We start from the raw sequence: 23,124 nt of genomic DNA, 5'->3' as shown, positions 1-23,124 counted from the left end.
TGTTTGCAGAATTCATCACACGAGAGCGGGGGGAGGGGGCAGGAAAGTAGGAGAGCCCCCGCAGAAGTGATAGAGAGCGGTGGGGAGGTGGAGGGGGCTTCGGTGGCGGGATTAGCAGAAGTGCTGTAATGGACTAAAATTAATAGAGACCCCCCACGTCCCCAATCCGTCTCCGGGGAGAGCTGGGGTCGCCGGGATGAAGGCTACGAGGCGTCCAAAACCACAGGCCCCTCCGGGCTGGTCCCCCCGTGAGGTCGCGGGAGCCCCCAGTAGCGCAGCATAGACAGACGCAACTCGTCCATCTTCCCGTTAGACAGGTCGAGGCCGGAGGCGGGGAGGAGGCGTTGCGCGGGGGGCTCCTCTTTACGGCGGCGGCGGGTGCGGACCTCCAGGCAATTCTGCCCCTTCATGTGACGTTGCAGGTGGTCTTCCTTGGCGAAGGCCTTGTGGCACAGCGAGCACTCGTAGGGCCGGTCGCCGGTGTGCAGGTGCATGTGGTTCTTCAGGTCGTAGCTGTGAAGGAAGCGGGCGTTGCAGTGCTCGCAGCAGTACGGACGCTCCCCCGTGTGCTTGCGCATGTGGATCTTCAGCTTGTCATTCCTGCGGAAAAACACCGGAGTTACGGAAAAATAACGGGAGCTACGAGCAAGGGCGGCCGGAGTGGGGGGGGCACAAGCTATGGGGGGTGGCAGGACATCATCTGGAGAACTCACCTGGTGAACCTCACGCCGCAGACCTGGCACACAAAGGGCTTCTCCCCAGTGTGAGTCCGCATGTGCCGGGGCAGTTTGCCCGCTCCATGAATGATCTTGTGGCAAACGGGGCACTCCTGGGGCATCTGCGACCGCCTCTTCCGCACCAGCTTGTCCGAGCCGTCCAGAGACGAAGAGGCCAACTCCGAGTTGTCGGGATCCAGGGGGTGCAGGAAGCCCATGTCTGCCGGCTCCTCGTCGGACAGGATCTCCTCGGGCGGAGAAGGTGGGACAAACACTTGTGAGGCCCCCAGCCCGTTGTCTGTGGGGTATCTATCGTAAGCCAGGCCGCTGTCGCTTTGGGGCATTTCTGCAGGCGAGGGGGCATCTAAAGGACTGGGCTCCCTTTCAAAGGGCTCATCTACCACGGGATAAGGGCTGTCGCCATTTCTCATCCTCATGCTGGGTTTCACCTGTAAGAACTTCTTGCGGCGCCGGCGCGGGATCAGCTGCACCGGCTTGAGCGGCTCATCCATGGAGAGAGGGGGTGGGGAGCAGGTCTCCTCCGGCGGGGGGGTGATGTCCTCCCCGTTCTCCTGTGCGGCGTAGCCTTCCAAGTACTGCCGAGCTCTGAGGAAGCCCTCCAGGTCCTCGGCGTCCCCCTCGGTGCTCTCCCCGTCCCCGCTGCACTGCAGGATCTCCACGCAGGCGTCCACCACGCAGGGGATTTCCAGGAGACGGGCTGCGCGCAGGACGTCGCGCATGTTGGCGTTGCTGATTGTCAGAGTGGCCGTGTAAGCAAAGTCCAGCAGGGCCCCCAGCGCGTCGGGCTTCAGGAAGTCGAGCTGGCAGACGTCCCGCGGTGGGGAGCCAGGCTGAGCCCCTGTGAACAGCTTGCGGAAGTAGTGGCTGCTGGCGGCCAGCACCGCGCGGTGGGTCCGGTACTCCAGGCCCCGCGTTTTAATGGTGATGTCGCAGAGGACACCGCGGTGCCGCTGCTCGTTCAGGCTGCTCAGGAGATCGCTGCTGTGCTCCGGGAACGGGATGCCGATCAGCTCGTCCTCTGAGCTCCCCATCTTCACCTGCCACGGGAAACAGAGAGGGAAGCCAATGAGCGTCACACACGGTATAACGGGGAGGGGCACATGATCAGTCACAGCGACTGCTCCTTCCGATACAAGGTAACTATAGCCCTGGCGGCCCCTGCGCGAGCACATTCCCTCCCGGGGGTACCAGCCCATCCCCATCCGGCCCCGTCGGTACAAGCAGTGTCCAGGGGTACTAGGCCGTGTTTGGGCCGCCTGCCGGGTCTGTCCTAACCCTGTAGCGTGTTCTGCCCCACCCTGCATGCGCGCTGCCGGCGCCTTCCCCAGATGAAAGGGACATTTCCTCTCCAGAGCGTACACGACAGATACAGATTATACGTCGCCAGCATCAGTTACTACAAAGCATCACTTATTTTATTGGGAGAGAGGGACAGAGAGAGAGAGGGACGGGGAGAGAGGGGGACAGAGAGAGAGAGGGACAGAGAGAGAGAGGGACAGAGAGAGAGAGGGACAGAGAGAGAGAGGGACAGAGAGAGAGAGGGACAGAGAGAGAGAGAGAGGGCAAGAGAGAGACGGAGAGAGACAGAGAGAGAGAGAGAGAGACGGAGAGAGAGAGAGAGAGAGACGGAGAGAGAGAGAGAGAGAGACGGAGAGAGAGAGAGAGAGAGACGGAGAGAGAGAGAGAGAGAGACGGAGAGAGAGAGAGAGACAGAGACGGAGAGAGAGAGAGAGACAGAGACGGAGAGAGAGAGAGAGAGAGAGACGGAGAGAGAGAGAGAGAGAGAGACGGAGAGAGAGAGAGAGAGAGACGGAGAGAGAGAGAGAGAGAGACGGAGAGAGAGAGAGAGAGAGAGAGAGAGAGAGAGAGAGAGAGAGAGAGAGAGAGAGAGAGACGGAGAGAGAGAGAGAGACGGAGAGAGAGAGAGAGACGGAGAGAGAGAGAGAGACGGAGAGAGAGAGAGAGACGGAGAGAGAGACGGAGAGAGAGAGAGAGACGGAGAGAGAGAGAGAGACGGAGAGAGAGAGAGAGACGGAGAGAGAGAGAGACGGAGAGGGGGTCATAAAGAAAGTCCGTGGGTCAGAGCGTGAGAGAAAGGACCCAGAGATTGGCCAAACCTAAACATATAAAAAGGGGCCACACTTCGGACGGCAGGTACATGAAGGGCTGGGGAGGCACCGTAACTGTCTGATTTACACGTGTGCCACACCGGTGACACGTCAAGCAACCGGCTCATTCACCGGCTACAGCCCGTGCCCACAGTCTCTACCAGACGTCCGGGCTTCACCTCGGCCAAAACCCCGGGGCGTGACGGGGCTGCTGGGTGACGGGGGCTGCTGGGTGGGGGCATAGCCCGCCGTGGCCCGTGGAAAGGATTCGAGGTCTTGGGATTTGCCATCAGAGAGGCGACACTCCTGGTGCGAAGCCAAACCGACCCGCATGAATCTACAGCATGAAACATGGCCACCGACACGCTGTGCAGGAAGCCCGGGGCTTTTATTCCGCGACGCTCTGCAGGGCGAGTCTCCCATACCTTTGGTGTCCTCCTTGGCCTCCCTGGTCCGACGTCCTTGTTCCTCCCCGATCACTGAAGGGTAGAGACCCAGATGAGCGAAGCCGGTCCGGGCGCCTCCGACGGGGAGCGTCTGCCACAAGACGAGAAGAAGAAAAAAACTAAATACCATCAAAACCCCCAAAAAATCCACCTTCGAGAAAAAGGCAACCAATTTCATATATTTCTATACATTTGAGAAACATTCGCCCACGAGCCGGCTTCCCAGAACTGCGCTGGGGACCCAACGCGCTTAACCCTTTGAAGTTGGGGTGAAAGGAGATAGGGAGGGGGTGGGGGGGAATGGAAGAGGGGGTGGGACATCCTTTCGCTTGTTTTTGAGACGAGGTTAGATAAGGAAGAGAGCAGAGCATCTACATTTTCCACCGCAGAGCACGCCGGGGCCCGGGGCATGGTCTGAAAGCGCGCGCCGCCAGGATGCTCCGTCACGATGCTCCGTCACGCACGCCAGCCGGAATGAAGCTGCCCACCCGACGAGGTGGTACCCCATGGCGCTGCCGAGCAGGAGCAGGCGCTTCGCGGCAGTGGCTGCGAGAAAATGAATGTTTTATAGGCAGTAGGACAGAGGTGCCGGGGACCTGAGACGCGGCCCTCAGAACCCGAACCAGGTAAGCAGGGCAATTCCGAGCTACCTGAAAGAGAAGGGGTAATAGGATCTCTGCATTAACCCCGCTAAGTAACGCTCGGACATCAGCTGGGGGTCCGCGCTGCACAAACCTCTACACAATGTGCGAATGAGAGAGAAAAGTTAGTGGTTACAGGGAACTGCAACCCTGTAAGTCTGACACTCAGACTGCTCTTTGCGCGTCTCTTGTGGGGCTCCCTTAACCCACATTTCCGTCACGGTCTCAAATAACCGTGGCCTATGGTCACATGACACAGTGACACCACAGCGGTAACGAGTGACATGTGTCCCGGGACAGTCCCACCTCACAGCACAGGAATCTTAACGACTCTTGCTTCTACCACAATTAGACTCGTCGGATGCCAGAGCCACAATTATCTCCGGCGGCACAGGGCGGCGCGGCAGCACAGGGCGGCGCAGACAATGAGCCGGGGTGTTCTGGTCCCACCTGGTCTGACCAAGAACGGGTCCAACCGATTACAGGCACACCTTCCATTCAGAGCTGCGGAACGCGCCGGGCAGAGGGAGAGGGCATTAAATGGTTCTGGATGCCGGCCACTTGGCAGCGTTTGGCTCAGCTGAGACACCAAAACAGGACTTAACCCTTTCCCCGCCGCTGCCGAGTACAGAGATTGCAAGAGCCCTGGCACAGGTGGTCAAAAGGCTGGACTTACTGCGGCATCATCATCTTCAGCCAATCCAACACACCCGTAGTGTCACAACTACACTGCACTAGACTATAAGCTCCTGGGACAAGGCTCTCCATTATACCGCTAGACTGTAAGCTCCCTGGCACAGGTACTACCATTATACCACTAGACTGTAAGCTCTTGGGACAGGTATTCTGTGTGCCCATAGGATGCCAGCCACACGTTATATTGCCTCAGACTCGCAACAGTAAAAACAATCCAAATTTGCAAATCCTGAGCCAGTTTGTTTTGTTTGCCCCCTACGGCTTCTGCAGGGTGCGATTCCATGTAGGCACTCCACCTCCCCAGAGACTCGCCTGCGAAGGGTCTGCTGGCCGTGAGCTAGAGCTCTCCTCCCTGGCAGTTAAGGGGTTAAAAGGACGTGCAGGTCCCAAGAGCCACCACTGCAGGGCGCAAAGCCCGGCACCAAGGACAATTAGAAGATAAAGAGGAAGGTGTAAGCCGTGTGCCCAGGTGCCGCGGACCCCCTCCCCCCGCACCCACCTCACAGGACAAAGGAGGCAGGCGGGGCGGCTTTTATGGCTGGAGTTGGAAGGACTTTGGTCCCGTCGCCCTGCCGCTCCCACTCAGGGGTTTGTAGCAACCCCCCTGGGCAAGTCACGCAACCTGCCCCTGCTGCCTGTTCCTGTGCTGCAGAAGGGGCCCCCCCAGAAACCGCTAGGACAGGCTTCCTTACAAGAGGCTGAAATAGATTGTAAGCTCCCAGGGATAGGGCCACCTTCTCCCCCAATGTGATTGCCAGTTTTCACTAACAGCGCTACGGCATCTTCTGGCGCTATGTGAATAAAGTCTAACAAGGTTATGTCTGGGAAGCCGGCAGCCATTTTTAAAAAGCCCCGCAGGAATCACATGACATCTCCCGAGATAAGCGTCACGGAGGCCCGCGGAAGGCTTTTCATAGGCCAGGAAAGATGGTAACATAAGAATTAAAGCCTCGGGGGTCTCTTTAGATGGCATTTATAAAATATTAGTCACACTCTACAGCCATGCAAACACTGACCCCAAGAGCTTGCACTTTTGGAATCAGAGTAAGCCTCGGGAATGGTGTTATTTAACTTCCAAGATAAGAGGACAGACCCCTCTATGAGGACACCGCGCGGCTCTCCCCCACCCCACCCCCAGGAGAAGGTGAGGGGTACAGGTAGACTGAACAAACACAACGCCCTGTTGGCAAAATGCACCAGGATACCGGCAATGCCACCCCCTCCCCCCAACCTGGCAGAGACCCACAAGAAAGCTTGTGTTTACCCAGGGAGACAAAGCAGGGAGAGAGAAGGAGAGAGAGAGAGAGAGAGAGAGAGAGAAGGAGGGAGAGAGAGAGAGAGAGAGAGATACGCAGTGAGAGTCCTGGACAGCACAGAGCGGGGCAGATCTGGCGACAGGTTTCCCCCTTTTGCCTCATTTCATTAATAAGGAAGTCCCTCTCCGCACTTCCTCCTGAGACAGCATGTGACAAGGGTCCTCGAGACAGACACTCAGCGGGGCAGTCACGAGTTACCCCAGGGTGGGCGATACACCCATCTAATACCCTCCGTGCCAACGGATCCACACATGAGACCCGGGTACCGACTGCCAGCCAGGACCGGGCAATACCATGACTACCGTGGCACAGGAAGGTGGCAAATCACCCCCCCCACCACCACCACCACACCAGTACCCCTGCAGGGGGCCGATAAGGCAGAGCACAGGGAGGTGCTGGGGGCAGAGGGATTATGGGTGCGGGTGGGTGTGGAGGAGACATATCAGCTGAGTCAGACCCTGAAATCACATGCCGCCCCAACCAAAAACGCAGAAAAAGGGACTTTAGCAGCGAGCGCCCCTCCCCTCCCCCACCGGCCCCGGCTCGGTTGGGTGGGTGTCGCAAGATGGGTTTTCAGAAAAAGTGAGAAGTTGAAGAGACGCTCGGAGCGAGACCACAAGCTGCAGATTGTTACCAAAGAGCGCTCTCCCAATACAGCCTTCACAGCCCCGCCAAAGCCCCTGGGCGAAGGCAGAAAGCAGGGGGGTTCAGGGGCATTACAAGAAAGTCAGGGGCAACGGTGTGCTCCGTGGACAACAGGCAACCAACCTGGGATGCAGGAGCAGCACAGACTAATAAGGGTGGGACGTGGACAACAAAAGGACCCCCTGACTCCCATTCCAGATAACCGTATCACGCACAGGGACCCCCGACTCCCAGCCTTCCCAGATAAGCGTATCACGCACAGGGACCCCCGACTCCCAGCCTTCCCAGATAACCGTATCACGCACAGGGACCCCCAACTCCCAACATTCCCAGATAACCGTATCATGCACAGGGACCCCCGACTCCCAGCCTTCCCAGATAACCGTATCACGCACAGGGACCCCCAACTCCCAACATTCCCAGATAAGCGTATCACGCACAGGGACCCCCGACTCCCAGCCTTCCCAGATAACCGTATCACGCACAGGGACCCCCAACTCCCAACATTCCCAGATAACCGTATCACGCACAGGGACCCCCGACTCCCAGCCTTCCCAGATAACCGTATCACGCACAGGGACCCCCGACTCGCTGCCGTCCCAGATAACCGTATCATGCACACAGGGACCCCCGACTCCCAGCCTTCCCAGATAACCGTATCACGCATTGAGACCCCCCCTTCTCAACCGTACCAGATAACCGTATCACGCATAGAGACCCCTGACTCCCAGTCGTCCCCGGTAACCGTATCACGCAGAGGGACCCCCTGACTCCCACTCGTCCCTGGTAACCGTATCACGCAGGGGGGACCCCCTGACTCCCACTCGTCCCTGGTAACCGTATCACGCAGAGGGACCCCCTGACTCCCACTCGTCCCTGGTAACCGTATCACGCACAGGGACCCCCTGACTCCCAGTCATCCCTGGTAACTGTATCACGCAGAGGGACCCCCTGACTCCCAGTCGTCCCTGGTAACCGTAACACGCAGAGGGACCCCTTGACTCCCAGTCGTCCCTGGTAACCGTAACACGCACAGAGACCCCAGCCATCCCCTGCCACCATTGTCCTTAGTGCTGGACTTGCATGCAGGGAATCGCTGCCACCACACTGAGTACTCATTTTACTCAACACCCCCCACAGTGCCTCGGCGTTCAGCGCGCAAAGGGTTAAGCAGGTGAGACAGGGTGGTAGGATCAGAGTAGACTGCGCTCCACCCTCTGTTAGCATGATCTCTGGCCGCACCCACCAAACCGACAGGTTCTCGGAGAAATCCCTGCAGGGCCGGGCTGAGAAATAGGACAGGTGGGCACTCGCCCCTCCCTTCCCGGATATCTGCCCCCCACCCTGACCTCCATTCACTCGCACACCACCCCCTCCCAGGACAGAGAATCAGCGACCTGTCCAGCACCTTGTAGGGATCGGGGGGGATTAGGATTAACGAGTCCACGCGGAAGAACGGCTTCCAAATTACAAGGTTACCTGCGCGGCTCGGAGACGGAAAAGCCGTTTCCGCTTCAGGTGATGCCAAAAAAAAGCGCACAGGTAAAAGGTATTTCTCACCAGATTTCCCGAAAACAGGCAAAAACACGATGCTCTTCTGATGTTACAACTCCCAAGACTCTCAGCTGGCCAGGGGTCATAAGAATCAAGCAGCCTGGTAGCCCCTCGTAGGCTGAGTGTTATGGAGGCATCCAGTGGCCAAACACAATGGGTGACAAGGAGGCTTTATTAACCCCACAGCATACAGCCTGGGGTCCAAGATGTGCCCCCCACACACAGACCACTTTGAGGGGCATAACCAACTGTCCATCACCAATGGCCAGTGTTACCATTCTAATGCCAAGGAGGACACAGGCAATTGGTGCACATTACAGGTCCACTCTCCACCAGAGTGGGCACACGTACCCACTCTCCACCAGAGTGGGCACACGTACCCACTCTCCACCAGAGTGGGCACACGTACCCACTCTCCATATCTGCTCCGTACCCCCACCTATATTCTTGGAACCCAATACACCGTTCTGTCAACTTCATCTCAAACTAAATAAAGTTTGTTAATTAGAACCAGAAAACAAATCTAAAGCAGAAATAAAACATTCACAGTGATGGGCCAGGGGGTGACCTTCCCTGCAGCCACGCTGGCCCTCAAGGAGCTATACCGCGGCCACAAAGCTGTTCTTCCTCCATCTCCATGCCAAGGAGGAGAGTAGGTACACGTGGCCCCCTTGGGGGTAACAGGGACCTCGTGCAACTCTGGTACAGATTGCACGTGGGAGGCCGGAGTGGGGGAGGCAGCTGGTGGATGGTCCCCAGGTCCCTGCATGATGAGAGCAGCCACAGGATTTCTCCGCAGTTTCATCATCTGCAGCCTTCTGAGCAACACAGGGGAAGCCACGGAGGTCTCCCCACCACGCAGGGACTGGCACAAGAGGTGCTGAGCTTCTAACAGCGGCCACCTAAACCAAATGCCGAGGGGTCCCTCCCCAGGAGCCGGGCAATGCCTGCCAGCAGGTGCGTCCACATGCCAGTCTGACCACTGCAGACGCCATCACGACCAGCCCGAGTGACCAAAACATGCCCCAGTCGTGGCCCCGGCACCCACCCAGCGTGTCACTGCCCACAGACACGGGACTCAACAAGGCGGGTAGCCAGCGGCTCATACAGCTCAATGCCAGCCGATTATAATCACGGCCACCCTATGTTACCCTCAGAGCCCGATGACAGTTACCCCCTGGGCAGAATTCCCCTGAGAAGCTGGGTGACACGGCTTTGGAAGGTTGCAGTTTGTGTTGGGGGCAGATAAGATACTGAACGCTTTGCTCTGGGGCAGTTGAGGGCGTGTTAAGACCTCCAACGTAAACACGGTGCGTTACCGACCGCCATGGCCCGGCCAGGCAACGGGAGATGCCAAGGGCCACGGACTCGCAACGGGAGATGCCAAGGGCCACGGACTCGCAACGGGAGATGCCAAGGGCCACGGACTCGCAACGGGAGATGCCAAGGGCCACGGACTCGCAACGGGAGATGCCAAGGGCCACGGACTCGCAACGGGAGATGCCAAGGGCCACGGACTCGCAACGGGAGATGCCAAGGGCCACGGAGCTGGCAATTCCACCCCAAATGTCCAGCCTTCTATTTAAATCCCTCCTTGGACTCCTACACTTAGCAGGGAGATCGTGCACCACCGCAGGGCAATAACCTCGCTAACAGAGCTAACACTCTAGTTACCAGTAAGAGGATATTGCGCAACACTTCCTGCCTCCTCTTCCAACACGCGGGAAGCAGGCGGTCAGCAATACACCAGAAAAAGCGGCAACCAATCAAGAAGAAGACGCCATCTCCCAGCTTCAGTCGGCCAATCGCAAAGCAGCGTTCTTACTTCCTCACCAAAAGCACGATTCTTCTTTATTGCAACAAATAAGGTGCCAGCGGTTCATAAACCAGCACTGCTCGGCGGCGGCTGCAGGACGGTCAAGACGGTTATCGCCCGCTCTCAATGTATCCGTATCGGGACTTTAGAATGTAAGCTCCCGGGACCATCCCTGGCAATCTGGACACAGACAGCAAGTAGCTTTGAAGAGGGAGGTGATCTGGCCCATGGAGAAACCTCTGGCCCATGGAGCTTGCACTCTAACAGAGGTCCCCGGCTTTTCATTATCAACCTGGAGCCTGAACGCAATTAGTCGCGCACTCTGGGGGTTTCAAAGGGTTAATGTTTGGTGTTTGTGGGTAATGTTAACCCCGCGTGGGGCAGAGATGAGACATTCACAGGAGTCCAGAAGAGATAAGCAACGAGTATCTGCCCTCCCTAAACTCGAGCGTCTCCCACTACCTGCCCCTAACAGGGGAGTGATGACCCAGCGGGCCGGCGTGGCCCCAGATCCTGTCCTCGGATCTCGCTCTGCAGCGGTAACAACCCTGGGCCGCGTTTAACAGCTTGGGGGCAGCGAGCGGTTAAAAGGGTCTCCTGGCGCAGACTTCAGCGAGCGCTCGCAGTGCTGAGCGCTCTCACTCGCTGCATTACTCAGCTGGGTTGGGGCTTCTGCAGATCACAGAGCCGATCACTTCCTTATCTGTGAGCTGGAGGCCGTTGAGACCTCTCAGCAGTGAAACCGCCTGCCAACAGGGGCCGACCAGCAGACGCATGGCCGTCAGTGCCCCCTCCTGCCTCAGACACTGGCATGGCCCAAACCCAGCTGATCTCTACCACCTAAGCCAGGGAGCCATTCCATGAAAGCACCACAGACGTAACGCACAGTCCTCTCCCCGCCAGCCTCAAGCGGGAACATCGCAGAAAACAAGTCCGAGCCCTCGGCAGACATCTGGCCACCAGGCAACAATGCTTAACCCTCTCCATGCCGCTACCTTATGGGGAGGGCAGCCGATACTGGCCTGGGGGGGTTAGGGTAGCGACAGTCCTGCCTCCTTATATGACAGTACAGAGTATGACCTGTCATGGTGCCCATGGTAAGGGATCTACGTGTAACCCTTCCTTGTCCAGGACTCATCAGGCAACAAATCTCACAAGCTGCCAATCTCACAAGTGTCTGAGCAGGGAAAGGGTTACAGGGGGAGATGGCAATCTTCTGTCCTCCCCTACAAATCCACGGCGACCTCCATAATTACAGACCCCGAGAGTCCGCTGGCAGCAGGGAAAGCTGGGATTAGCGCAAGCAGGTTAAACCGCAGGGGGGCAGGGAGAGGTGACAGCAACGTCTCATTAACCCTTCCAGCAGCGCCCAGGGAGTAACAGCTGCTTAGCGCTATACATCAGCACTGGAGGGCCGCTGGGGGACAGGGGGACGACGGGGGGCCAAGCAAACGATTTGCACATTTACTCTTTTAAATAAAAAATGGCTGCTCCATTCCCACAGCAGGAGACACAAGTGGCTGCCTATGATTAGTGGGAGTGCTAGAGTGCAAGCTCTCGAGCATTAAGAAGATCCACCAATGTGCAAGGCAGTGGGACGAAAGCACTTGGCCATGCAACGCCTGCTTTAACCCTAACCTGTCTGCAGAGGGCCAGCTCTGCGGCTGCTCGGATACTGGGAATGACAGTCCTTTCTCGGGGAATAACAAGTCTCCAGTGGGTGAGGGAGCGGAGGGACTCGTAAGGCTGATATTGGGAAGATAAGCACAGGTGAGGGTAAAGTCTGACACCGCCATGAGGGGGCAATAAAAGAGGGGGGGGGTGGAGAGCTTGAGGGAATCAGGAAAAATGCCCCAAAATATAAACAACAGCAACTCGATGAACCTGTTCAGGTAGAAAGCCCCGCGCGGGGCCACGTACAGACTGTCACCGGGGTAACGGGAATATCCTGGGGGCAACTAGCACAGGGTGGGGAATAACCCAGGGGGCAAATGTTTAACTCTTAAAAGTCTAGTGAGTGACAACAGGTGCCTATAAGTGACAGATGCCACCTCACCACCAGACGAGGCTTGGGGGGCAGACGGCCCCAGTGGACGGGGATTATTGAGACGACCGAGGAGCAGCAGGCTGTGGGACTGCAAATGTGGCACAGAGTACAAAAACATGATGGGGGCAGAATCGCAGGAGGCGGGGGGCAGAATCGCAGGAGGCGGGGGGCAGAATCGCAGGAGGCGGGGGGCAGAATCGCAGGAGGCGGGGGGCAGAATCGCAGGAGGCGAGGGGCAGAATCGCAGGAGGCGAGGGGCAGAATCGCAGGAGGCGAGGGGCAGAATCATGAGAGACAGTAGAGCAAGGAAGGGGTGAAGGGGCTAGTTAGTGGGGCAAGAGTGAAGGAGGAAAGGGCAGCGAGCAGACGCGGGCTGACAGGAAGTGGGGCAGCAGTGACCGGAGAGGCGGTTGGAGAGACAGGGGGGTGACAGCTGGGGGGACAGGGGTGGGTAGGAGGGGGTGACAGCTGGAGGGCCTGGGGCAGAAGGGGGTGACAGTTAGAGGCTGCGGTAGGTAAAGGCTTGCCACTCACCTGCGGGGGTCGCCGAGTGCCCCTGGGCAGCAGCTGTGGGGTGACTGGGGGTCAGCAGGCTGTGTCCCCTGTGCTGTCTCCCTGCTGTCTGGGTGGGCTCTGCCTCCAGGAAGCTGCCTGCTCTCCCCCCTCACTGCGCTCTCCACCTTCCCCAGCCTGTCACACCTGTTCTGTCCCCTCCCACCCTCACCTGTCCCTGACACCAGCCCCCTAGATACAGCTACACCCAGCCAGCCAGCCACTTCCTGGATCCCCCTCCCTGCCTGGATCTGCCCCTGCACAGCCAATGGCTGAAGCCCCCCACCCTGCACAACCCCTCCCCCCTCCCCACCTGCCACAGGTTACCTCTCTCCCTCCCCCACCTTGTCACTCGCTCCTCCCTGCCACCTTTAAACTCTGCCCAGCTCCCATCCTCATGGGGCCACCTTAACTGACAACCAGGAAGTGGTCTGCGACCTCCTGCTCGTCGATTGGCCGTTGGGAAGGCAGGGCCGCAGGATCTGCTCGCTTCGATTGGCCGAATCCTCTGCTTATCAGTTTAAGGAGCGGGGCCAACGGGAAGATGACGCGGTGTCTGCCGCGCGCTCTTAAAAGGGCAACTAGTCCGGCCTTAAGACGAGTGGGGCCCACGGCTTAAAGGTTAAAAGGCCTGGCATGTTTGGTGGGCAGAAGTTGACGTACCATCAGACTTAGGGGCCTAAAGTGGCCAAGTCTGGCAGGGGTAATAAGGCCCCTCCACAGGTACCCTTTCTGCAGGAGTCGTGGATGCATGGATTAGGCTCCAAGTAGAGGTGGCAGAAGATTAGCCACAACTCATCATTGGAAATGAGATATCAGAAGTGCAGACATGGGCCCAGCCGACATAGTCCCGTTACAGTAAATGGCTGTAAAGCATAACAGCCGTGTGTCCCTCTTTAGCTTGGTCAGTCCCTCTCAGGGTCCAAAACCCCTGATGCCCCTCTCTCCTCCCCTGATGAGGTTATCACGGGGGTTCTACAGCCCTAAAAGCCCCCGATAATGTGTATAGAAACAGCAGGAAACCACACGTTGTCACTCAGTCATGCCCTTCTATGGTCACATGATCATTTGGGAAGCCCGCTAAAATTGCCTCCAGAATACACTTATTCTTAATAAATAAAGCGAAATGAAATGTTTGGGGTGCAGCAGCTGCCGTTATACTCAGCAGATCCCCTACGTTAATATCTCCTTTGAATGGAGGTGGCTGTTCTCGGGAGCTTGCACTCTTCACGCTGTAGTAAAATGATGAAAAGATTTTATTAGGACGGGTTCCTTTATCCCGGGCTTCTAATTACTGGGTAAAGACACGTCCCATTCTATTTCTGGGTTCCAGTGACAGCGATGTGGAGCAGGATGATGTCACGTCATGATGTCATTGATGTACAGGTCGGGGGACAGGGAGTGTCACCCTGTAATTATTTATTGCACCTGCATTCCTTGTGCTCCCTCATCTAGTTTCATCTCTACGCCCCGTGTTATTAAACACAGCAGTCACGCAAAGCATGTCACACGGCGTCATACAGCACTGTGGAATATGTGGGTCAACCTCCTCTGCACGGTGGCTCCACTTATCTACAACTCCTTAGCATGTGCTTGTCAGTCACGTCTGCGCATGCTGGGGAGAATAAATGGGGAATGTTGTGTGTTTTCAGCATTGCTGGGGTTTGTGGTCCCAGGAGCTTGCGCTCCTGCTGTGGGTAGGATTTTGGTGCCCTGTCCTTAGGGGTATGACACACGCATTATATACCCCCGCCCCCCCCCCCCGCACGCCGGCAGGGAGGGATGACAGGATAGACCTGTTCGGCAGCACCCCCTCCCCCAAACCCGACGGGCACAGCCTGTCCTGCTTCTGCCTTCACCTGATTTCACCCAGCAGCCCATTGAAAGGCACGGCTCCATGCCAGCCCTGTGCCAACCGCAGAGCCCGGAGATTCTGAATATCTTGGCTTACATTTTAAATTAAATAGGGCAGTGCCAGCCTGGTATCTATATGTACGGAGCGGTTGGTGCCAGCCTGGTATCTATATGTACGGAGCGGTTGGTGCCAGCCTGGTATCTATATGTACGGAGCGGTTGGTGCCAGCCTGGTATCTCTATGTACGGAGCGGTTGGTGCCAGCCTGGTATCTATATCTATATTTGGCGCCCGTGGGCGCTGTCGTCCGACGGGTCCCTGTAGAGACCAATCCAGGTTCCGTGGCCAGAAGAATGTTAGATACTGAAAGTAATTCTGAGAGTAAAAATATGGCGCCCAGATCTTGTGATCCCCAGAATGTGATTGTCGGGGCCCCCTTCATCTGCGCGCCGGTCTAAGAAATAACTTTAAGACAATGACATAAAACATCTGGAACTTGCTCTTAATTACACTTTCTCCAGAAGATAATTCCTCCTAGGTAATAAATCACTCTCGGGGGTCTTGCCATGAAGCCCCCATTAAAATCCGCATTCCTAGAGATAAGAAGCGTCTACTCCTTAAATCTTCCCGGAGAATGGAAAGCAATCAGGAAATTCTTAACACAGAGAAAGAACCTTCACGCCATTCAAGAGAACACAACGGCTCCCACTCCATTCTGTGTTCATGTAATAATACACACAATCATACACACAAATACACACAATCATACACAATCATACACAACACAATCATACACAACACAGAGAAAGAACCTTCACACCATTCAAGAGAACACGACGGCTCCCACTCCATTCTGTGTTCATGTAATAATACACACAATCATACACACAATCATACACAACACAATCATACACAATCATACACAACACAATCATACACAACACAGAGAAAGAACCTTCACACCATTCAAGAGAACACGACGGCTCCCACTCCATTCTGTGTTCATGTAATAATACACACAATCATACACACAAATACACACAATCATACACAATCATACACAACACAATCATACACAACACAGAGAAAGAACCTTCACGCCATTCAAGAGAACACGACGGCTCCCACTCCATTCTGTGTTCATGTAATAATACACACAATCATACACACAATCATACACAACACAATCATACACAATCATACACAACACAATCATACACAACACAGAGAAAGAACCTTCACACCATTCAAGAGAACACGACGGCTCCCACTCCATTCTGTGTTAATGTAATAATACACACAATCATACACACAAATACACACAATCATACACAATCATACACAACACAATCATACACAACACAATCATACACAACACAGAGAAAGAACCTTCACACCATTCAAGAGAACACGACGGCTCCCACTCCATTCTGTGTTCATGTAATAATACACACAATCATACACACAAATACACACAATCATACACAACACAATCATACACAACACAGAGAAAGAACCTTTATACCATTCAAGAGAACACGACGGCTCCCACTCCATTCTGTGTTCATGTAATAATACACACAAATACACACAAATATACAAATATACACAATCATACACAACACAATCATACACAAATACACACAATCATACACAAATATACACAATCATACACACACAAATACACAAACATACACAAATATACAATACTTCTTTTCCAGACTAACATAGCTGACAAGAGCGGTTGGTGCCAGCCTGATATCTATATGTACAGAGAGCGGTTGGTGCCAGCCTGATATCTATATGTACAGAGAGCGGTTGGTGCCAGCCTAGTATCTATATGTACAGAGAGCGGTTGGTGCCAGCCTGGTATCTATATGTACGGAGGGGTTGGTGCCAGCCTGGTATCTATATGTACGGAGCAGTTGGTGCCAGCCTGGTATCTATATGTACGGAGCGGTTGGTGCCAGCCTGGTATCTATATGTACGGAGCAGTTGGTGCCAGCCTGGTATCTATATGTAAGGAGCAGTTGGTGCCAGCCTGGTATCTATATGTACAGAGTGGTTGGTGCCAGCCTGGTATCTATATGTACGGAGCGGTTGGTGCCAGCCTGGTTTCTATATGTACAGAGCGGTTGGCGCTGCACCCGTTTCTCTTTTCCAGGCACAGGCTGCTTTTGAATGATTTCCTCCTTATCTGCGATCGCCGAGGCCGGTGCTGACGCAGGCGTCTCATGGAGACATTTATAGAAACCATACCCAGAATCCTCCAGGAGCCAGCGTAGCTTTTGGCAGCAAGCGCCCACTCTCCACCGCCCCCCTTAGGATCCTCTGACCGCAGCGCCATCATCTGCCAACTTCACAGGCGCTCCACTTCCTCGTGGAAACCCAGATGTGTGAACCACGGAGACCACCAGACAGGAGAGCGGGCGCCCCCGTCACAGCCGCTTCCGGCTCGGCACGTGCTAAGTTTAGGTACCCTTCTGATGTGAGGAGCAGAGACCGCAAGACCCCACATTACAGAGAGAAAGAGACAGACTGAGATTGAGAGAAAGGAAGCGGAGGGGGTATACAGGAACGTACGGAGGGAGACAGAGTACAGGTGGGGGCAGAAAATAGTGAATGGAGAGAAGAGATATTAGTGTAGACGGGGAGCGAGAGAATAGTGTAGAGGGAGGGAGAGAGAATAGTGTAGAGGGAGGGAGAGAAAGTAGTGTAGAGGGAGGGAGAGAGAATAGTGTAGATGGAGGGAGAGAGAGAATATTGTAGAGGGAGGGAGAGAGAATAGTGTACAGTTGGGAGAGAGAATAGTGTACAGTGGGGAGAGAGAATAGTGTACAGTGGGGAGAGAGAATAGTAAACAGTGGGGAGAGAGAATAGTAAACAGTGGGGAGAGAGAATAGTGTACAGGGGGAGAGAGAATAGTGAACAGGGGGAGAGAGAATAGTGAACAGGGGGAGAGAGAATAGTGAACAGGGGGAGAGAGAATAGTGAACAGGGGGAGAGAGAATAGTGTACAGGGGGAGAAAGAATAGTGTACAGGGGGAGAGAGAATAGTGTACATGGGGGAGAGAATACTGTACAGGGGGAGAGAGAATAGCGTACAGGGGGAGAGAGAATAGCGTACAGGGGGAGAGAGAATAGCGTACAGGGGAGAGAGAATAGCGTACAGGGGAGAGAGAATAGCGTAGAGGGGGAGAGAGAATAGTGTAGAGGGGGAGAGAGAATAGTGTACAGTGGGGAGAGAGAATAGTGTACAGTGGGGAGAGAGAATAGTGTACAGTGGGGAGAGAGAATACTGTACAGGGGAGAGAGAATACTGTACAGGGGAGAGAGAATAGTGTACAGTGGGGAGAGAGAATAGTGTACAGTGGGGAGAGAGAATAGTGAACAGTGGGGGGAGAGAGAATAGTGTAGAGGGGGAGAGAGAATAGTGTACAGTGGGGAGAGAGAATAGTGTACAGTGAGGAGAGAGAATAGTGAACAGTGGGGAGAGAGAATAGTGAACAGTGAGGAGAGAGAATAGTGTACAGTGGGGAGAGAGAATAGTGTACAGTGGGGAGAGAGAATAGTGTAGAGGGGGAGAGAATAGTGTACAGTGGGGAGAGAGAATAGTGTACAGTGGGGAGAGAGAATAGTGTAGAGGGGGAGAGAATAGTGTACAGTGGGGAGAGAGAATAGTGTACAGTGGGGAGAGAGAATAGTGTACAGTGGGGAGAGAGAATAGTGTACAGTGAGGAGAGAGAATAGTGTACAGTGAGGAGAGAGAATAGTGAACAGTGGGGAGATAGAATAGTGTACAGGGGGAGAGAGAATAGTGTACAGTGGGGAGAGAGAATAGTGTACAGTGGGGAGAGAGAATAGTGTACAGTGGGGAGAGAGAATAGTGTAGAGGGGGAGAGAGAATAGTGTACAGTGGGGAGAGAGAATAGTGAACAGTGGGGAGAGAGAATAGTGTACAGGGGGGAGAGAGAATAGTGTACAGGGGGGAGAGAGAATAGTGTACAGTGGGGAGAGAGAATAGTGTACAGTGGGGGGAGAGAATAGTGTAGAGGGGGAGAGAGAATAGTGTACAGGGGGAGAGAGAATAGTGTACAGGGGGGAGAGAGAATAGTGTACAGGGGGGAGAGAGAATAGTGTACAGGGGGGAGAGAGAATAGTGTACAGTGGGGAGAGAGAATAGTGTAGAGGGGGAGAGAGAATAGTGTACAGGGGGAGAGAGAATAGTGTACAGGGGGAGAGAGAATAGTGTACAGTGGGGAGAGAGAATAGTGTATAGTGGGGAGAGAGAATAGTGAACAGTGGGGGGAGAGAGAATAGTGTACAGTGGGGAGAGAATAGTGTATAGTGGGGAGAGAGAATAGTGTATAGTGGGGAGAGAGAGAATAGTGTACAGTGGGGAGAGAGAGAATAGCGTACAGTGGGGAGAGAGAATAGTGTACAGGGGGAGAGAGAATAGTGTACAGTGGGGAGAGAGAATAGTGTACAGTGGGGAGAGAGAATAGTGTAGAGGGGGAGAGAGAATAGTGTAGAGGGGGGAGAGAGAATAGTGAACAGTGGGGAGATAGAATAGTGTACAGGGGGGAGAGAGAATAGTGTACAGTGGGGAGAGAGAATAGTGTAGAGGGGGAGAGAGAATAGTGTACAGGGGGAGAGAGAATAGTGTAGAGGGGGAGAGAGAATAGTGTACAGTGGGGAGAGAGAATAGTGTACAGTGGGGAGAGAGAATAGTGAACAGTGGGGAGAGAGAATAGTGTACAGGGGGAGAGAGAATAGTGTACAGGGGGAGAGAGAATAGTGTACAGGGGGGAGAGAGAATAGTGTACAGTGGGGGGAGAGAATAGTGTACAGTGGGGGGAGAGAATAGTGTAGAGGGGGAGAGAGAATAGTGTACAGGGGGAGAGAGAATAGTGTACAGGGGGAGAGAGAATAGTGTACAGGGGGGAGAGAGAATAGTGTACAGGGGGAGAGAGAATAGTGTACAGTGGGGAGAGAGAATAGTGTAGAGGGGGAGAGAGAATAGTGTACAGGGGAGAGAGAATAGTGTACAGGGGGAGAGAGAATAGTGAACAGGGGGAGAGAGAATAGTGTACAGTGGGGAGAGAGAATAGTGTATAGTGGGGAGAGAGAATAGTGAACAGTGGGGGGAGAGAGAATAGTGTACAGTGGGGAGAGAGAATAGTGTACAGTGGGGAGAGAGAATAGTGTACAGGGGGAGAGAGAATAGTGTACAGTGGGGGGAGAGAGAATAGTGTACAGTGGGGAGAGAGAATAGTGTAGAGGGGGAGAGAGAATAGTGTACAGGGGGAGAGAGAATAGTGAACAGTGGGGAGATAGAATAGTGTACAGGGGGGAGAGAGAATAGTGTACAGTGGGGAGAGAGAATAGTGTAGAGGGGGAGAGAGAATAGTGTACAGGGGGAGAGAGAATAGTGTACAGGGGGAGAGAGAATAGTGTACAGCGGGGAGAGAGAATAGTGAGGAGAGAGAATAGTGAACAGTGGGGGGAGAGAGAATAGTGTACAGTGGGGAGAGAATAGTGTATAGTGGGGAGAGAGAATAGTGTATAGTGGGGAGAGAGAATAGTGAACAGTGGGGGGGGAGAGAATAGTGTACAGTGGGGAGAGAGAATAGTGTACAGTGGGGAGAGAGAATAGTGTACAGTGGGGAGAGAGAATAGTGTACAGTGGGAGAGAGAATAGTGTACAGTGGGGAGAGAGAATAGTGTACAGTGGGGAGAGAGAATAGTGTACAGTGGGGAGAGAGAATAGTGTAGAGGGGGAGAGAGAATAGTGTACAGGGGGAGAGAGAATAGTGAACAGTGGGGAGATAGAATAGTGTACAGGGGGGAGAGAGAATAGTGTACAGTGGGGAGAGAATAGTGTAGAGGGGGAGAGAGAATAGTGTACAGGGGGAGAGAGAATAGTGTACAGGGGGATAGAGAATAGTGTACAGCGGGGAGAGAGAATAGTGTACAGTGGGGAGAGAGAATAGTGTACAGTGGGGAGAGAGAATAGTGTACAGGGGGAGAGAGAATAGTGTACAGTGGGGAGAGAGAATAGTGTACAGTGGGGAGAGAGAATAGTGTACAGTGGGGAGAGAGAATAGTGAACAGTGGGGAGAGAGAATAGTGTACAGGGGGAGAGAGAATAGTGTACAGTGGGGAGAGAGAATAGTGTACAGTGGGGAGAGAGAATAGTGTACAGTGGGGAGAGAGAATAGTGAACAGTGGGGAGAGAGAATAGTGTACAGGGGGAGAGAGAATAGTTTACAGTGGGGAGAGAGAATATTGTGATGGGGGGCACTGGCTTCACATGCAGAGAATTCTCCATGGCTCTGTTGGCCTGTTGCCCCTCCTAATGGGCTCAGGGGCAATATACTGTAGTATGCTGGGAGAGACAGGAGGCAGAATACCCTTGGGGTGGTACGCAAGGGTGAGACACTTGGGGGTGGGTGAGACACTTGGGGGTGGGTGAGACACGGGGGGGGTGAGACATGGGGGGGTGAGACACTTGGGGTGGGTGAGATACTTGGTGTGGGTGTACCCAGTGTGCCAGAGCTACAAGGACACAGTATATGGGGGCGAGATTCTAGCCATTATGTGCCCCCAGGCAGAGGGACCCCCGATACGCACAGTGTCAGTATTCTCACACTTTTTAAGGTTTACACAGACTCCCCGTGTGTATAGAATAATTTATTGGGATTAATGGATGTCAGAGTACACAGCACTGAACGCGTTAGCACTGCCCCAAAGAGCTTACAATCTAACATGGAGCACACATATAGTCACTGGCTGCAGTTTAATACAAACTCCTTCCCGTAAACGTCATATAAAATATACTGCGCCGGATATACTCGCAAACAGCGTAAATGATAGTAAAGGATACTTTGGTTATATTGAGGGCCTGTTGGTGTTGGTGGGGTGGGGGGTAAAATGCATTCAGCCCCTAGGCCAAGCTTCAGCAGAAACGTGTCCCAGAAAGACATACTCTTTACTACTGTACAGCGCAGGCTGCAACCATCAGGCCTTACTCAGTTTCACTATACGGTGCCGTCTCTATATAATGGCCGCCCTGTGTGATTGTGGGTCGGGAGCAGGACAGAGACCCCTCTGACCATCATAGGGTTAACTCACAGTGTTTGTATATAACCCACCCCTCTATGGCCGCCTGTACACATGCGCGGTTACAGAGGAGGCATTTGCCAGCCTGTCACAGCTCACATCCCCCCCCTGTGGCCGTATGTGGTAGTTGCAGGTGCCCCCGGTGGGTATAACATGCCCCCTTTATAATGACTGCGCAGTGAAATGCCCCAAGACTACGGACCATACTTACCTACTTGCCCGATAAATAGCAACCCAAAGCACTAAATAGGGGTCCCACTGCGAGGGCTTCGGGTATTAAAAGCTAAAAGCGTAATCGGGCACAGCAGACGGGGAGAGCGCCCCCCCAGTGTGAATCGATCATATTCCGCCCCGGGCCGCCCGCCACTTCCTCATCTAGTACTCGCCGTCCCTCCATCTCACCTGCTTATATTTTATACATAGTGCCTGTACTGTATCCGCCGGATGATGGGCTATGCCGTTCCTGGCGGACTCCTCTCTCCTGATCTGCCCTTTTTTCCTCCCCCTTGCCACATACTGCCCCTCACATACCGTTACCCTTTTATTGATGTGTTTCTGGGACCCTCTGTTAGCACCCCCCAACCCAAACATTTAGCAGGCGGCCTTTTCTGCAGCTCCCCAAAAACTGTTAGCGACCGTCCTGATCCGTCCCCCACAATCCAGAATCCAGCCTGGGCCAATCAGAGTGCCCTGTATTGGAAGGATCTTGCTGACTGGACAGTGAAGACAGGTTGTCTGTACACCCACCTAGTAGCGCGTGTGGGGGGGGAATGTGGTGCGCGCGCGTGGGGGGGGAATGTGGTGCGCGCGCGTGGGGGGGGGAATGTGGTGCGCGCGCGTGGGGGGGGAATGTGGTGCACGCGCGTGGGGGGGGTGTGTGGTGCGCACGCAGGGGGGGGAATGTGGTGCGCACGCAGGGGGGAAATGTGGTGCGCACGCAGGGGGGGGAATGTGGTGCGCATGCAGGGGGGGGAATGTGGTGCGCATGCAGGGGGGGGAATGTGGTGCGCACGCAGGGGGGGGAGAAACCTTCTTGGATTGCCGGATTATTCCACAGAAAGAAACATGGAGAGGGCACAGGACACGCAACATCCCATCCACGCCTGGGTGGAAGGATAGAGCTGTGCTGATGTGGTCCTCTACACACGTGTGCAGTAACACAGGGACACACGTGACGTGGGAGGCAGAGCGCTACAGATGGTAGAGCCTGATGAACACTCGCTGCCGGACTTGGATGATGGAGCCCGAGCTCGGCCGTCCACAAAGAGCCAGCAGGGGGAATTATGGATCCTGAGCCCACCTGGGACATAACGGCACCCGATCGGTGAAGAGGAACTGAGTCAGGATCCTTCAGGGGATGGCGAGCACGGGGCCCGACACGCACCCTGGCAGAGGGTGACGATGGCTGAAAGTCCCGTGTGATAGGCGATGTATGGCACGCAGCACTGAAGGCAGTTCTAGGCTCTGCTTGCGATGTGGTTGAAGGGGGATGGTTCTGGTGGTCGCTGAGACGGTGGCGAAGTGGGGCCTCGCCGCTGGTACGGCCTTGGCGGTGGTGCTGGAGCCAGGCTACGCCGGCAGGTGACTCGG

At 54.7% G+C, this 23,124-nt stretch overlaps 1 protein-coding gene across 1 annotated transcript; it reads right to left on the bottom strand.

The window, feature by feature from the left end:
- Nucleotides 1–193: 193 nt before the first annotated feature.
- On the bottom strand, nucleotides 194–12,702 carry ZBTB7B (zinc finger and BTB domain containing 7B). The gene is made up of 4 exons (XM_053475012.1): nucleotides 12,541–12,702; nucleotides 3,271–3,382; nucleotides 714–1,774; nucleotides 194–600 (listed from the first exon to the last, which is right to left on the bottom strand). Exons 3-4 carry the CDS (start codon nucleotides 1,766–1,768, stop codon nucleotides 204–206), a joined length of 1,452 nt encoding a protein of 483 aa, XP_053330987.1. The 5' UTR covers nucleotides 1,769–1,774; nucleotides 3,271–3,382; nucleotides 12,541–12,702; the 3' UTR covers nucleotides 194–203.
- Nucleotides 12,703–23,124: the final 10,422 nt, after the last annotated feature.

The sequence above is a fragment of the Spea bombifrons genome, chromosome 9, assembly GCF_027358695.1.
Source record: "Spea bombifrons isolate aSpeBom1 chromosome 9, aSpeBom1.2.pri, whole genome shotgun sequence".
NCBI lineage: Eukaryota > Metazoa > Chordata > Amphibia > Anura > Pelobatidae > Spea > Spea bombifrons.
The sequence above is the reverse complement of the archived record's forward strand: the minus strand, read 5'-3'. Positions and strand labels throughout refer to the sequence as shown.